Raw genomic sequence first — 17,081 nt, 5'->3', positions numbered from 1 at the left:
GAAGGTTGATGGTATTTATCCCTCTGTTAATTTTGGCTTCCGTTCTCTGGATTGCATGCTTACCAAGCAACACTGAGGGTGTGAATATTAAGGCTTGTGACACACCCGTGAAGAAAGCAGGGAAGTACAATTTACGGCTGGAGCTGCTGCCTCTGCAGTGCTGGCTGCTGGCAGAGCTCCTTACAGACGGGGGCACTGCTGCTCCAGGCGCTTTGCAAGGGGAGAGCCTCAACCCTCCTCCAAAGCATTGGCTGTGTCATTGCGTCAAATGGATGCAAAACCTTTGCTCACTTGCCAGTGCAGGGGCCAGAGAAGGTAAGATCTGCAAGCTGAGCCTCTGCTCATGATGGCAATCTGGCACAGAGCAGAGCATGGCTGTAAGCATCCATGAGCTCTCAGCCTCTGCACTGTCAGTTTTCAGCCCTGCTCTGCACCCCAGCAAATAAAATTTACATAGCACTTGAATATATGTTTCATCCACTCTCCGTGGTTTCACCACAGCTTTTGCATTCACCTAATGCACTACAATTATAAGGAGGAGAGTTAACCACCATACATATGGCACAATGCTGATGCAAATGTGGGCAAACAAACATGCAAAAAGAATGCCTATGTTTCTGATACTCTCTCTTCATCATTCTTCTGGACCATACAAAACTTCCCAAAAACCCGAACTAGTTCTGACAGAATAAAAAGTCAGGAATGCTTTTCTTAAATTAAAGAATAATGTAAATTAACAATTTCAAAGTTACAATCTTCATCTGCTGCCATAGTAGCCTCTAACTCTTTTGTGGCTTTGTTGTCCTTAGCCAGAGCTGCTTTCATAGGCACTGCACACAGGAGGTCATTTGACCCATATGAGGAATTTTAAGACATTTATTTCTTCTAAAGAAGCAATACAGAAAGTCAGTAACCCACCTCCTAAATCTCAGTTGTTTTGGCAGCATCTGAGCTGTGATATATCTACCATAGCTGAGGCACAGAACCGTGTTCACCTGGTGCTTATGTCCAGGTGGGGAAAGGTGTTTTGCTAAAGCATTGGCCTTACTTCTCTTCTGATGGATGTAGAGGGGAGAAGATGCCAGCTCTCAAACATGAGACACCATGGTTTTCAGTGCATGAAACCATGGCAGCTGTGGACTCCAGTCTCAGAGGAGGTGCTTGGCTTTCATGTAGCTGAAGGCAAGCTAAGCCCCAGGCAAATGCTACACAGTGCTATAGGGAATATTGTGGCACACACGGCACACAGAAGGAATCAGCAACCACGTGTTTCTCTCCCAAATTCCCTGGCAGCATACCTGTAGTGCACCACATTCCCAGGCTAATGTACTGCAAGAGTGTGACTGAACCAGTGATCCCCAAAGCCCACTGCCTTCATCTCAAGAGCAGAATGAAAGGCTAGGGACCCAGTAACAGCAAATGGGCAGGTAAAACTCTGAGTATTTCATTTACTGAATTAGGTAGAGGAGGGTGGGGGATCCAGCAGCAGTGCCCAGTGCCAGAAATTATGTGTACATAGAGGAAAGCAAGAGGAAAATTCCTTCTTGTCACATGAGGAAAGCAAAGGTCACTTTTGTGGTCTTTCAAAGACCACTAGGGGTGACAACTTGCAGGTGAAAATTCCTGACCAGAGATATGTCTCCAGTGCCTCCTCCACAAAGTCAGCAGCCACAGCAGCCGTTTGAACAGAGTCAGTGTATTAGACTAGACTAGACTGGACTTTACCTGCTGGTGCCGCCAGTGGAGCCACCCTCCCACCAAGGAGATGCCAGTTAGGAGTTGACCATCCACTCCCGGATTGCATAGACAGCACTTACCACACGGTGGGCCTCTCCTCAGTGCCACAAGGTCGGCCTTGAGACAAGGCAAACCACAAAACAATCAGCAGCACAGAAAAGATAAACAGCCTGTCTCTGGATCCTCTGTCCTACCACATGCCTCTTCACAGTTCATCAGATCAGCAGATCATATTGCCACATTCTGGCAAAAGTTTCAGCTTTGGTGTTTCAAGCTATTGAGCCTGTGTTGCTTCCTGGACCATGCAATCCTTTCCCAAACACTTAAGTTTGAATTTCTGTTCAGAAGCAGGTCCTTGGGATATGAATGAGCTCCACATACAAGTCATGTTGTATCCACAGGTAGGATACATCTCTAGGATGTGCTGTAGTCATAGGAAGTGGCCAAAAACCAGAGCAGAATAAATACAGTAAAAAAAGTGTAGTGGCTTCTTAGACTGAACAAACATAGGCATAGCTTTAGGGTAGGTGCTGCCTGCATTTTTGGACCCTAAATATCTTGCCTAAGTTTCATATATTACTTTGTCTTACTTAGCAGTAATTGTGTCTCTCTTTCAGTGCATCAGTGGTGAGTAATATTATACCCCTCCCATTCACCAGTCACTCACTGCTGGTAATCTAGTTTTCAAGGTAAATTCCAAGTCACTACATATATTATTTTTTCTTTCACAGAAACAACATAGCAAAAAGCAAAGCTCACCAGGGTCCTGTCCACTTAAATTACAAGGTCTGAGTTCTCAGTTTAGGAAGGCAGACCCTAAGCCTGATCAAAAACAAAGTGTGAAGGCAGTTTGGCAGATACCGGGTTTGAAGTTATGGACCCTGGGTCTGACATCCCCTGTTGCCATGGTTTAATGCCAGCAGCTCAGCCCCATGCAGCCCACAGTGGGTTGGGGGAGAGAACTGGAGGAGTAAAAGTGAATTAACTCATGGGTTGAGTTAAGAGACAGTTTAATAGGGAAAGCAAAAGCTGCATGCACAAACAAAGCAAAAGAAGGGATTTATTCACCACTTTCCATGGGCAGGAAGGTATTCAGCCATTCCTAGGTCAACAAATGTGAATTGGGAAGACAAACGACATCACTCTGAACATTCCTCCTTCTTCCTCCAGCTTTGTACGCTGGGCATGCCACCACATGGAATGGGGAGCCCCTGCAGTCACTTGTGGGCAGCTGCCCTGCCTGTGTCCCCTCCCAACTCCTTGTGACCTCTCCCAGACTCCTCACTGGTGGGGTGAGGAGAGGAAAGGGCTTTGGCACAGTCTGAGCACTGCTCAGGGAGCTAAACATGCCTGTGTTACCAACATTTGCAGCAAATCCACACCACAGCTCCATACCACTGCCTTGAAGAAACTCAATTCCACCCCAGCCAAAACCAGCACAGATGTTGACGCTGTATCTGCCGCGCTGTGCTGTTGTAGCGAATGCTGTCCGCTCCAGCCGCAGGAGTTTGCTGTCAGTTACTGTCCCTTCGCTGTCCCTTAACGGACTGCCAGCGGGCAGGACAAACCGAGGCACGGAGGCCCCGGGAGCCGGGCCGGGTCCCCGCTGAGGCGCTGCCGGCGGGCCCCATGCCCCGGGCCGCGGCTCTGCGCATGCTCCGTGTGCCGCCCGGGCCGCGCGCGGCCGCGGCTGCGGCGCCTCGGGGCCGCTCGGGGCTCCTCCGCTGCCCGAGGACACGGCATTTCTCAGCATCTCCCACCAGCTTCCAGCCCTCCTTTTGAGAGAGTCCATAGGAGAGTATAAGGTTTCCGTCAGGCTCTTGCCTTGGCGACAACCTGCAGCCGTAAAGCGAGTTTAATTCTCTGAGAGGAAGGCTGGTGACAGCTGTCGTTTCACTGTGTACTGTAATATATGAGATTCTACCCTGAAAACCCTGGAGGTGGCATTTGTCTGGTCCGGTTGTTAATAATGAGATAGATCACAATGGATTTCAGTTCCTCATCTGTGTTTGACCAGCACAAAGGTAAGTCACATACCACTAATTTCGAAATCCTCTGGTCCTCCAATGCGTCCCATGCAACCGTACTGAGGTTACTTGACAAAATCAATAACATGAATTTTTTGGGAAAGATTAGGTTTATTTTGATTTCATGTAAAGGAGTTTCTTCCATCAGTTTTAAACTGGATGGATATTTCAGTCTATTGCTGCAGTGATTTCTAAAAATTAATTTTCAACAGAATAGCAACAGCATCTGGCTACTCTTATGGTTAGCACTGAGAGACGTATATGTATTTATTTTTATATTGCATGTTGGTCCTCTTGTGGTTGTAGATATTAAAAACAGTTGCAGTACTAGAAAACAGCAGTTTAAAATGGAGTAAAAAATTTAAGAACAGCTGGTTTTCATAAGTCACCAAAAGGACTAGAAGATGGCAAGTGAAATAATTTTCTTTAGGAAATTTATCTGTATAGGTGAGTATTGCCATAATTGCAAATTTAAGAGATCACTAAAATCACCAGCATGAAGGTTTTCTACATTGTAAGGTTGCTATAGAAATACAAATGTCTCTTTCTTGTCTATTTTGAAATTAAATGTTAAATTTCATGTCTTTATTTGCCAGTACAAGCTTTTATGTCTTATGGCTCAATCCACTTCAAGTGCAGCGGCATTCCTTTTATGTACCCAAAGCAGGATGCTGTCTTGGCTTGATTATGCCTGTTGCAACAGATTTCTCTTTTAAGTTGGCTTACCAAACAATATGTGTGCAGTGGCTGCAGTTTCCAGTGCACACCTGCAAAATACCTGAGCTGACATGGCCACGGAGGCCCCACAACAAAGGGGCTGACTGTGGAACAAAAATGAAAGCAGGAGGAAAACAAGGCACTGCCCTTGAGGCAGCTGGGTGCTACAGGTTGTACTTTCATGCTACTGCTTCTTTGGTGAGCCCAGAGTGGATACGGCCCATGTGAAGTGGTGGGTTTATGGCTGCCTTTCAGCCACAGTAAAAGCCTGAGCAAGCCTTGGGAGTGCTGGTCTACATCAACTCAGCTGGAACTCGCATGTAGTGGGGGGCGAGTGGGAAGTAAAACTGAGTGACAAGAGAGAAAAAAACCAACAAGCATAAAGAAGAAAGAGAAGTGCAGTGGTAGAAGGAGGATCTGTACTGCAGGAAAAGAGACAGGTATTCCTAAATCATATGTGAATGACATAAGGAGCGTTTTTCCCGACAGGACAGAGGTGTGGGGCTGACTGAGCTTCTGCAGCTCCGAACAGCCATTCCAACCTCTGCTTCTGCAGCACTATGAGCAGGGAGGCAGAGGTAAAACCCAGCACGCTTAGTGCTGTCGGGAAGGCTGCCAGGGAGCCAACGAGGCTGCAATACCACCAGGGATGGAGAAGGCAAAGACAAGTCTCCAGATGGTTTTGGGGGCAGAAAGCAATGCAAGAGACCAAAAACCCAAACCAGTTTATCCAGATAGAAGGGATAGAATTGGAAGGCAATGTCTGCCTATACCTCCCCTTGCTCCTAATCTGCATCCCCTCCTGCTGGCAGGGCACTCTCCACACTGACCCCTCCTAATTTCTGTCCAGCATCACCTGCAGCCTGTGTCACTCCACCTACATCAAGTCCCCTGCCAGAAGGTTCCTTCACTATACATTCATCATCCCTGCTTCACAGCACTCAGCTTCACAAGCAGGAGTGCTTGCTCATTAGGTGATTTGTGATTTACTGTGTGCCTTTCCCTGCTAGCTGCGTGGGAAGTGGATGGGGAGCAGGAGCACAAAACACATAGTACTGGGAGACTGAGCTCATGGGTGATGTGCAAAGAACACTCCATTCAAAACTTGCATGTACAGTGGATTTTGTCTAAATACTATCTTAAAGTGTTGGCACATTATTGGCTTAAACAGGCATAATTTTTTTTAGCACGGAGAAGGGGAATGTCTTTCATTGCAGCAATTTGTAACAATGGAAGAATATAAACTATCTTTCAAACACTGTATTTTTCTCTACTGGTCTGAAAAAATAATTCAGCTCTCCCCACAAACCCTTTTTTTCTCCATCCCACACATCAGAAGACTCTCCCAACTATAAATAAAAATAAATCCCCAGCATTCCAAGCTTGAAAATCATACTCTTTGCAACTCTTCTTATGGTACTGCTCAATAATATCTTATAATACTTAAAATAGTAACAGGAATGTGGGACTTACAGAAGGCAAGAGAAAGCACAGAAACGCCTTCCCTCCTAATATTGCTCGGTGCCATTTAAATAAATGTGTGCTGCTTGTGATTTCAAATGTTTACTAAACAAACAGCGAAGCCAGGGAAAGGCCTGTACTGGGGCATGCACTGCCAGGCATATGCAGAGGTTATTACTTTGTTAACTGTTCTATAAAAGTGCAGTACTAGAGAGTAAGTTACAGTTTTCAAAAATGGCACTCATCCACCTCCCACTGACCCTTTACACTGACATGCTGAAAACAAATAAACTACCCAGTATTTTGTCCTGACAACAAGCTGTAGAAAATCACATATGGCCTTTGGCTAATGGTGGAGATGAAAGGGATTATGAGAGAGAGGGTAGTAAATTACATGCATAAGTATTTCTTCTTACAATGAACGTGAATTATCCTATTATTCTGTCTTCAGTTTTTAATATCTTGTGATTTAGCAAGTCCAGAAACAACCATTGTCAAGACTATGTACAACAAGCTCCAGCAAATTTATTCAGAACTTAAAAATCCAATGCACTAGAAGGTATGCACTTGTGTACACCTAATGTGCATTTTGTAAAACAACACATCAGCCAACGTCAAAAATCATGTAAAATGTGCATTTCTCATAGTGGAGCCAGAGAAGAATTAATGTAATGAGAAACACTATTTCATTGCTCTGAATTCTGTGATCATTCTGTATCTCTTTTTATATGCCCCCTTTTCTGACCAAAAGAAAACTACTTTGCCTTGAAGAAATTATACTCTTAAAAAAAACCTCAGCTTATTTCACATAGATTGGTGTTTAACTTTGTTTCTGAGGATTTTAGCACCACCCTGTATATCGTTTAGTCTTTTCTTCTAGACCTTTCTACACCACTGCTGCCAACCTGCAGTTTCTCCCCTGCCTTTCTCTCTACCCAGGCACTTAAATGGATCTTCTGCCTTTCTGAATCTGACTGACACCTTCCTTTCACCAGCATCACAGCAATTCTCTAAAATATAAAACGTATTTGAAATGGGGCGAGTACTTACTGGCATTTATAGAACTGCAAGATAATAATGGGACAAACTCTAAAACATTGGAAGATGAAGAGTCTGGCATTTGGTTGTTCACAATCCCTTTCTACCACATGATGCTTGTGCCCCAGCCACAGCCAAGCCCCCAGCATGGTGAGTTTACAGAGCAGGGGATACATATGCATTCATTACTTCACTTGCCTTCTGCAAAGTGCCCACTCTCTGAACCATTCCTCTTCTGCCCAGGGAGGTATCTTGAAAAATAAATATCCTACCAGCTTTGTGCCCGTATTTCTTCATTCCTTGACAGGGTAAGCTGGAGGAAGATGAAGTGGTCATGTTGTTCATCTGGAGCCAAGTGCATCCAGCACAAATGACACCCAAGCTCTCCCAGCATTTTCTGCTTTTAGTCATGGGAAGCATCAGAAGGCCGTTTATCTGTCTTCCTTTTCACTCCCCATTCACAGGCATACAGGTCCAGACACCCCACTTGAAGTTGTGTCACCCTACAGAAATGGAATTTGTGCCAGTCAGTTTTATTCAGATCACAACGTGAGTGCTTATCCATTCCTTCTGGCCCAGGCTCCCAGGCAGGGTGACACCCTGCTCCACCTTCCTCTCCTTGCTCTGGCAGCTAGGACTCGCGGGTGGAGAAGTGGGAGTCTTTGTGGCTTCCTGCCACCATACTTTAACAGGAACGGAACCTGTGTTCTGCAAGAAGAGGCAGGGGCAGAACTTAATTTTTCCATCCATCCATCCATCCATCCATCCATCCATCCATCCATCCATCCATCCATCCATCCATCTTTTTACTTGCCCTCCTCATACAAAGAATAGTTGCTCTGGGGAAAGCAGACTGAGCCCAGCAGAAGCAAAGTGGGAGTGTCTTGGTTTTATTTAGAGGAAAAAGGGCAGAGTTATTCAGAGACCCACATGAAGGATGCACCCTTGTCCTTATCTTCCTGCCATGGCGCCCTCAGGTATGCAACTGCTGTGCTCAGGAAATGGAGATTTCCCTTTTGTGGCTAGATTTCTCTGCTCCTGACTCACAACAGGAATACTTAACAGTACCTACAGGCAGAACAAGAGTACAAAATTTACATGTGTAATACATCAAAGGAGGTGAGGGCACCTTTTATTCCCTGTGTGCCTCAGTACACCTAGCAGTTTCTTTCCCAGTGCCAGCAGCCTCCTCTCTGTACCATACCCCTGCAGTACCTGCACAGCTGTACACGGCAGCAGCCATGGGAGGAGCCACCTCAGTGCTCAGGGCTGGTACCCCTCTGTGCCTCCAGAGACAAGAGGAGCAGCACAAGCTATCAACCACTCAGACGTGAGCTTGTCGTTAACGTTTTTGCTGACTGTACCAATTGTGAGAGGTATCTTCAGGTATGACATAATAAGGAAATATTAGTAACTGGACCAGTGGTAAAGTCACGTCTTTTTCTTCATGTTCTAGTCACTGACGATGACTCTCTGGCAGCAATGACTCCTCATCTCTCTGGATCTCCCAGGTTCACAGGACAAACCTTCTGAGCCAAATGAACAGCTGCCTCAGCAACACACTCCTCCACAGAATAAAAATCAAGTTAAAATTTCTATTCACAAACTTTATGAAGTGTGTAATTTAAAATGCCAGTTAAAAGAAAGAAAATAAATTAGATTCTCCTTAGCTGAGGAGAAATGGAGACAGAATCTGTGGCAAAGGCAGATTAACATCAGCTTTTTAATTTTCCCAAACCCACAAAGAGTTCCAGTTCTGACAGACGAACCTATCCCAGTGTAAGTGTAGATTTTGTTTCCATGGCAGCCAAATTTTGAAGTCCAGAGTGTTGATTGCACCCAGTGAGAGAAGGTCACATGAAGAATCACACTAGGCTGTGAACAAGCATAGGCCTCATGCAGGTTCATCTGAGACAACATCTGATAACAAGTGTGTGGCTAATACTTTACAGTAATATTTAAAGATCTTTTATCACTCAAAAAATAGAATGACAGTACTTCAAATATAATTTCTACCAATATGTTACAAACAATATATTTGATTATGGTAACAGCTTTACAGTAACTTTTCAACACTCTTTAAACTATCGTGCTTTTTTTTGCACAGTTTACATAGTTATGCTATCTCCAGAAGTTTGACAGTACAGGTAAGTCACCAGTCACATAATCTGTCTTTCCTTTCATCAACTTTCTAGTGTGATTTAGGCATTATCTCATTCTAACAAAGTAGTGCAGTGGCTGGACAAGAGATATTTCTATAGCTCTGACCCTGTACTGGTTTAGCCTGGAGTAGAGTTAATTTTCTTTGTCGTAGCCAATACAATGCTTATTTTCCTTTAAGTATGAGACTGATGTTGAAAACACAGTGCTGTTTTAGTTGTTCCTAGTTAGTGCTCACCCTAAATCCAGGGCATTTCGGTGTCCCGTGCTCTGCAGTGATCAGGTGCCCAAGAGACTGGGGGAGCATGGCCAGGAGAGCTGACCCGACCTGGCCAAAGGGATATTCCATACACAGACCAACAGAGGCAGGATACGGACTGGGGAGAGCTGCAGTATGACAGACTGGGCGTCAGTCAGCAGGTGGCGAGCAACTCCACTGTGTATCACTTGCTTTTCTTGGGTTTTATTCATCTCTTTCTTTCCTTTTATTACAATTATTAATCGTGTCGTTGTTCTGGTCGTGGTGATGATGATGATGATGATGTGCTGTTTCAGTTATGAAACTGTTCCTATCTCAACCCACCCATATTACCATTTTCTGATTCTCTTTCCCACCCCACAGGGATCAGGGCAGTGATGGAATATTTGGGTTAAACCCCGACAGACCCTCAGCCATTGTGAACACTACAGCTCACTGCAGCTGTACTTCTTTTTGAGTTAATAGGGATCAGAAAGATAAGACTGTTTCTGAGTACATATCTAGAGCATTTTACCATTACATCAGATTTGACCATGCACCAAAAAATCTACTCTTTTGACTCCTAGAGTTAAGAGGTTAATAATCCACATGAAGCCGGAGGAGGTGTATGCATGTTGAGCATGGGATGACCGTGCATAGGAAAGGAAAGTGAAGGGAAAAGCAAAGAAGCAAAGAGAATCATCACTATTATTTCTTTAGAAAGAAAAGTCTGAGGAATGTTCCAGAACAGGTCCTGCAAGGCATCTGCTTTAAATAATAACTCACACTGTAGCTGCCAAACAAAATAAACCTCTCCTGGGTTCCAAGCAATAGTCCACTTTTCCTTTTTGCAGGAATTATCAACACAAACCATTGCTGCCAGAAGTTTACTCTCCCAAGATGAGAATTCCCTTGGACATTGCAGGGAAGTGAAAAGCCTCAGTCTTCTGACTGGTGCAAGGATAACACTGAAATTGAAAACACCCAAGTCTGATTTCATCCTATCTCATAAAAGTGCAGCTAGAAATATTATGAGCTACTTCAGTTATTACATTTTTTCTCAAGTCATGCTACGTTAGTATGATTTCTTACAAGAAATGGAAACTTTCCAGAATTTTTTCTAAGTCCTTTCAGTGTCTGCGTTTGAAAGTTTTTGGGAGAAGTTATGATGAAAAAGTAAGTTTCAGATGACTAACAAAAACCACAGTGCTGTTTAGATACACTTCGTTCCACCAAAAGTTACACAGTAATTTTAACTCCTTGAGACAAGTGTCATTAGTTTTACTATTTATCGTTTGTACTTGCTCTCTGTTTACTTACGGATGTCCTCCTTCTCTGCAGCTGATGCAGCAGAAGAGATTGACTTGGCTGTGGTTTACCAAGCAGCAGCCAATGGTGATGTGAACACCCTGACTGCGGTGATCCGGGAGGATCCTTCCATCCTGGAGTCTTGTGACAGAGAGGGTAAATGAAGGCCGAGCTTGTTCTCCGGAGATCTGTTGCTTCAGCTTGCAAATTAAACTTTCCATTTCTTTATTCTGAATTTTGTGTTCAGCAAATTATATTTACTAGCAGAATATGGGAAATTTGAGTTATTCTTTGGAACAGCCACTGGAAATGCAGTTTGGATAATTCCTTCCCCCTGTAATACTAAGATATTTTTATATGATTACAAATAAGCTGTTTTGCTATAATTAGACAGTACTTTACTATTTATTTCATTTATCGTATTTAGGGAGATGCTGAGAAACGGTTGGCATTTCAGGAGAGGAAAACGAATATTTTTACCAATGCCAAATGACATACATTCTGCACATCTCTAAAGCAGAGGTTATAGTATGCGTACAGTCACAGTGTGAATGGTTTTGTCAAGTAATTTTTTGCCAAAGGATTGGTTATACGATGTGTAATTATCTAAATTATCTGTTTTATCTGTCAGGCTGTGCTCATTTTGTGTTCAAGTTACTATTTAATGTTATTGCAATTTATTGTACTTTGTCTGGGTTTCATATGTATCTATTTCCTAAGTGAGTAAGAACCACAAACCTCTGGAAGCTGTTCTCAACAACTTTTTTTGCCAGAAGTATTTTTTAATTGCAGTTTCTTATAAGGGTCTATATGAATACTGCCTTTTCTAATCTTTAACAGCTTTTACCAAGCTACCAATTTTTCTTATACTTTAAACCAGGCATTCTAAGTGATATGTTTAAAACATTCACTGGTTAGCAGGGAAAATTTACTCAAGACAAAATAGTCCCTGTCTGCTCATTAATGGAGAAAGACTAGGTATGAATGGTGGGTGGAATAGGTGGAGATGGGCTGGCAAGGAGTATACTTCAGCTGCAGAACTAACTTGTCTCCTAGGCTGTCCATGCAAATGTAACTAAAAGCCAGTTTTCCAGCACAAAACTGGAAACAGCTCATATCCTGCACATTTGTCAGGCTCGGCATGACCTCAGGTTGAGTAGCACATTTCCTCAGCAATCTCATTGAGTCCAGTAAGAATAGTTAGTCTTCAACTATATATGAAGTTTCTAGTAGTCTTACAGTTTCTAATACTCATTTTTATTCCCAGCCTAGTAATTTTAAATTACTTTCTCAGATTCTGCAGGAAAATCTCTTGCTGTTTTTCAGCAGTTAATAGAATTAAAGGAAGGGGAAGCAATTAGTGATACAATACTTCACGAAGAAATCTGAGTATTAGGTTTAAATGTAGATTTCAAGAGTTTTATAAACCAGAAAAATTTTGCAGGATATTAAAAAAGTCCTTAGAAAAACAGGAAATAAAATATCCTAGAGCAAATCCAGACTTCCAGTTAAGTTGTTCTCTGCATAAAGGGCCAACTCAAACTTTAATACCTTTGCAAGGGATACAGCTGGATTTTGTAAGCCTTTTGAATATACAGACGGAACGAAGCTGGGGTTTGAGACAAGTAGACAATCACCATCTGGCTACTAGTAATTCTGAAGAATATCAGCATTCAAAATGGTGTACGAAGCCAAAAGTTCATTTTGGGAAGTTATCAACAGCAAAGCACTTCTCCCTCCAGAAGCAGAATTGACAAGGCAAAACTTTTGCTAATCCAGTCACGGTCTTTTTTAAATCGGTGGTCAGTGACTGTCATAGAAGTTACTTCCTGACTCAAAAAAAGATGAGTACAACTATTGGACAGTTGTCAGAGAAAGGATGTGTTAACTTGCCAGTGTTCACATTAGAAAATAAGAAACTATATCTTATAGACATGACAAAATGAAATTGTTAAATAAATTTGGCTTTCTTCCCCAGGTTGCACGCCTTTGATGCATGCTGTGTCAGGACGCCAGGTTGACACAGTGAAGCTTCTGTTGAAGATGGGAGCCAATATTAATACTCAAGATGCTTGTGGACGTACCAGTTTATCTCTGGCAACTTATTTGGTACCAAGACTTGGGGGACAAGGGTGGAGTGAAGGGAGTGAATGCGCAGACCAAATAAGATTTCTGCTTATACTACAGGGAAAAAAAAAAAAAAAAAAAAAAAGCACCAAACATTTGGTTCTAGACAACAGTGGAATTGGTTTTGAAACTTTACTATGATGCAGAGCTGGAGCAGGGATTATTATGAGAGGATCAGGACTCCTGTCAGAGACTCCTGTCAGAGTATCCTTTCTCTTTTGGCCTATAAAATCAGTGCATGCTATGAAAATCTCACAAGAAAATCACCTTTTTTTGTACACTGAAAGTCTCCTCTTGATCTTAATATGCAGGTTGACTTCTTCCCCTTACATACCCAGCATTAGGTATTTATGCTCAAGTGAGCATGAATTTCCTATCTCAAATTCTGATGGTGGCAGGCATGTGTTCCTGCACACTGCGTGAACCAGGGCATTGCTTCTTTTCACTGTAGTGTTGGACTTTGGATGGCCAGATTGAGAACTGAAGTTCAAGGTGCTGCAAGTGCTGGTGCACTTCTTCAGATCATAAATAATCCAGTCCCCTGATCAACCGACCTGCAAGTGACAGGAGGGGCAGACATCCCACTGAGACATTCGGGAAAGGAATTGTACTTTGGAATCTATCTGAAGCAACAAGGATAGTCCTCTTCTCCTTAGTCTTCTACTCCTTGCAGGAGGTAATTCAGGTTTCAGAGAGAGAGGGGGGACCAAATTAGCCAGGCAGACTGGGCTTCCATTATTAATTGGACAGAAAGGAAGAAGGAGTGTGCAGCCATGGCTGCACAGTATGAGTTAAGCTGGATGACTGCCAGCTCATTTAAACAGACACTGAGGCAGCCTAATTAAATGACATCCCTTGCACCTAGTTTCTTCCTGAAAATTGAGGACAAAAACAATGTTCCTGCTTAGCTATGCAATATTCAGCCAGAAAATAAGTGTAGAAAATAACAAAACAGGCATCCAGTGCAAGGAGTATGCCCTGCTTACTTGAGAACAAACATTTCCTCTGCAAGATATTTTTTTAAAATCCCATAGTGAGTGTCACGCTTCTTTTTTCCTTCCTCTTTTCCCGGAGGGGAAAAAATATTCTTTGGAAAAAAAGAAATTACTGGAAAAGATTTAAACCACCCAGGCTTCTAAGTTTCCATTTCTGTTTCTGTGAGGGATATAACAAGACATCCAGAGAGAATTTGGCTGCAATGTCTGTCCAGACAAATGTGTTCAGGAGAGTTGCACAGTCAAGACTGCAAGTGGCATTTGGTGGTCTTGTTCTTCCACAAAGAGCTCCAGAACAGGGGTGTTCTGATTCCTCCGTTCCACACATTTTCCCCAGAAATGCTCGTAATGCCGATCCAAAATAGCCCATATGGGAGGGAATGGCCTTTATCAATTGCCTGCTGAGGTTTTAACAAAACACTTAAGCGCCTGCTTGATTTTCTTCAGACTTAAGTATATGCTGAAAGATTTATGCAGTCACAATCAGACTGTTGCTTTTATGCTGAGGTAATCAATAGAAGGTTTTAATCCAAGAACTGATTTATCCCATCTGTTTTGATGCTATTTTCAGTCTAACACTGCCACTAATAGAAACTTCTGAAACAGCATTTGTAGGACCATTCTCTGTCAATCAATGGCTTTTTACCATTGATTTGCCATCCTTGCTAAAATCTAACAAACAAAATCAGATTGAGTGCTCATCTTCTTGGTTTAATCTGGCATGATTGAATTCACATGCAATAATATGTGTAGCATTTGCTGGTGATACAGGAATTAGCAGGTTTTAAATCCCTGTTAGTACTTGCCACAGATGCAAGAAAAAAAAAAAAACAAACAAAAAACACCAAAACCACATGCACACACATAAAAACAAAAAAAAACCCAAAAAAAACCCCAACAAAACAAAACCAAAATACAGAGTAAATTTAACACTTCATCAGAGAAATTAACAACTGAGGTAGTTGGAGACCCAGACTCTAAAGGGGAACTACTCTCGTTGCTTAGAAATGTCTACTGAGGAAAAAAAGCCCAGTTCCTCTGCTGACAGAAATGGTTACAGTCACATGTGAACGCCAGCACCAACAAGAAAAGATCTGGCCTTATACTTTTCACTTTCCTCTTTGATCTGCTCTGATTTCTTTTTCAGGGCTGGCTGGAAGGCTGTGTCAGCCTGCTCAGGAACGGTGCTAAGCAGAACATACCCGACAAAAACGGGAGGTTGCCACTCCATGCTGCCACTGCAGAGCCTGATGTGAGGTATGTGCCCAGCTCCCACAGCTTTTGCTGGTTGAATCTCTCAGGTAGCCAGCAACCCAAGGAGAGCCCAGAACAGGAATAATAGTTGTGACAGCTTATGACCTGTCTCTTTGTTTAGTGGTTACTGTGAAGGGGGTAGAGAGGAGGAAAAACATTGTGCAATACCTGTGTAGCAGAGCTCAATGGCTGGGGAGGTGAGGAGCCTGTTTTAATATCACAGTAGCTGGAGGAGGGAAAATAAGAGAGGTTGAAATGCTGCATTTCCCCTGCCCAACTACCTTTCTGTCCTACCTACATGAAATATGATAAGACTCCTTCTCTGGTCTTCTCCTCTGAGTAGCATGGTAAATGTGAGAGAAGTTTTCCACAAGACAACCTCTCTGAAAATCCCCAACTATAAAAAGGAAGTTAAGGATTGGTGGTCTGGCTCATTTTTAACTGCTTTTACTGAAGGTAGAGTAACAGCTACAGAGTGCGTTCACAAGAACTCTTAAGGAAGATTCTCTTTTTCTGATTCTAGCCTGTGACAATAGGGAGGTTTAATAAATTTTGATTTGTACATCTGAATAAATTCACTCAAAACACTCCCCTAAGTAAATCATGCCTGAAGGTATAGAAAGTGCTTGAAGACATTAGAAGCAGGTAAAATATTCAGTACATGCAATACGTTCATGCAGCTTAATCACTCAGTCTACAATTTTGTTGCTGTAACCATATCAGACCAGCCCAAACATCTGGCCATTTCTGCTTATCTTGTTCTCCAGCCTTTTTTAACAGCTTTATTCATTTCCCACGTTATCTTTGCTTTTCATGCATCACTTGGAGAGAATAATGTGATATTGCTGCAAAAAAAAGGTCACTATCATTAAACAAAGCCAATGCAAGAAAGAAGACAATGTTTGTACAACACCACACATGTTGCTACTTGAAAGAGAATATTAATCTTCTCTACCAGGAACATACTGGGTCCCCTGAATGTTTTTCACATTCTCCAAGGATACAGACAGACCTTTCTTTGCTCTATACAGTTTTCCTTTTCCTCTGTCTTCCCACTGGGTTTGCCCCATGCCCATACACGGTCCTGGAGCACTGATGGGGAGGTTTTTCCATCACAGTCACTGTCAGTCCCTTGAATCCTATGTCATTGCCAAAAGAGAATATGCAGTGGCCAGTTGTGAAATGCTTTTGCAGCTAAATTAGAAAACTCACTTTGTAGCAATCCACTGCTACAACCTCACCTGCTGGAGGCAGCATGGAAAGACAGAGACAGTTCATGTATTGATTTGATGGTGGATGTTTGTGCTCCAGTGCATTGCACAGAATCTAACGGGCAAGGTGGAAAGAGAATCCATTCCTGATCCATGCCTTTAAGAGTAGATAGCAGAGAAGCCTCGGCTGCTTGGTTGGGTATTTACATATTTAAATGGTAGCACTTATGTTGCCATCAAGGTCTAATGATGTAACTGAGTCGAAGTTCATTGATAATAAAGATTCTAGTCAAATAGTGAGATTTCTTTCACGTACAGTGGTGTCATTGATTATATCTGGAGTTGAACCACAGAGGCCCTATATCAGATTATAAAAAACTATGTGATAAATGGGTTTTACAAGCATGTTATGGTTACCTCACTTTCTTTTTCCTCACTTGGTCTTTTACCAAGACCTGTTTTCAGACACTGAATTTCTGAGATTCTGAGTCATTTTCTAAATGACAACAGAAACTTTCTTCACTCCTACAAACTTCTACCAAACCAATCACAGCAATCCAAAGTAGTGCCATACTTTTCAGAGTTCCTACAGTATGAACCCATTTAGAAAAGGAGGTGTGAATACCTCTTTCCTACAAGAATTTGTATCCATATGCAAGTGAATTTGAAGTCAAAGCAAAATCCCTGTGCTGGGATCTAATCAATCATCATGCTTAAGGGACTGTACTTTAAACAAACCTAAATTTGGACTTCAACACCTGAGGAAGATGTTACCTATAAATGAGATTTTTCACCTGCAGAATTGTCA

General features: G+C 42.6%; 1 protein-coding gene across 2 annotated transcripts in view; it reads left to right on the top strand.

Annotated features, from left to right (window-relative positions):
- The first annotated feature begins 3,519 nt into the window (after positions 1–3,519).
- Positions 3,520–17,081, top strand: part of ANKRD55 (ankyrin repeat domain 55) — a 46,000-nt gene continuing 32,438 nt past the window's right edge. The window contains exons 1-4 of one of the 2 annotated variants that reach the window (XM_066338586.1): positions 3,520–3,761; positions 10,720–10,842; positions 12,665–12,795; positions 14,956–15,065. In XM_066338586.1, the coding sequence (XP_066194683.1) occupies positions 3,722–3,761; positions 10,720–10,842; positions 12,665–12,795; positions 14,956–15,065 (404 nt within the window). In that variant the 5' untranslated portion in view covers positions 3,520–3,721. Of the gene's footprint in view, positions 3,762–10,719; positions 10,843–12,538; positions 12,796–14,955; positions 15,066–17,081 lie in introns of those variants that run through there. The other variant, XM_066338585.1, reaches the window with a different exon arrangement.

Source organism: Sylvia atricapilla, chromosome Z, assembly GCF_009819655.1.
Source record: "Sylvia atricapilla isolate bSylAtr1 chromosome Z, bSylAtr1.pri, whole genome shotgun sequence".
In the NCBI taxonomy this organism is placed as follows: domain Eukaryota; kingdom Metazoa; phylum Chordata; class Aves; order Passeriformes; family Sylviidae; genus Sylvia; species Sylvia atricapilla.
Note: the sequence above shows the minus strand (reverse complement) of the source record. Positions and strands in the feature narration are given on the sequence as shown.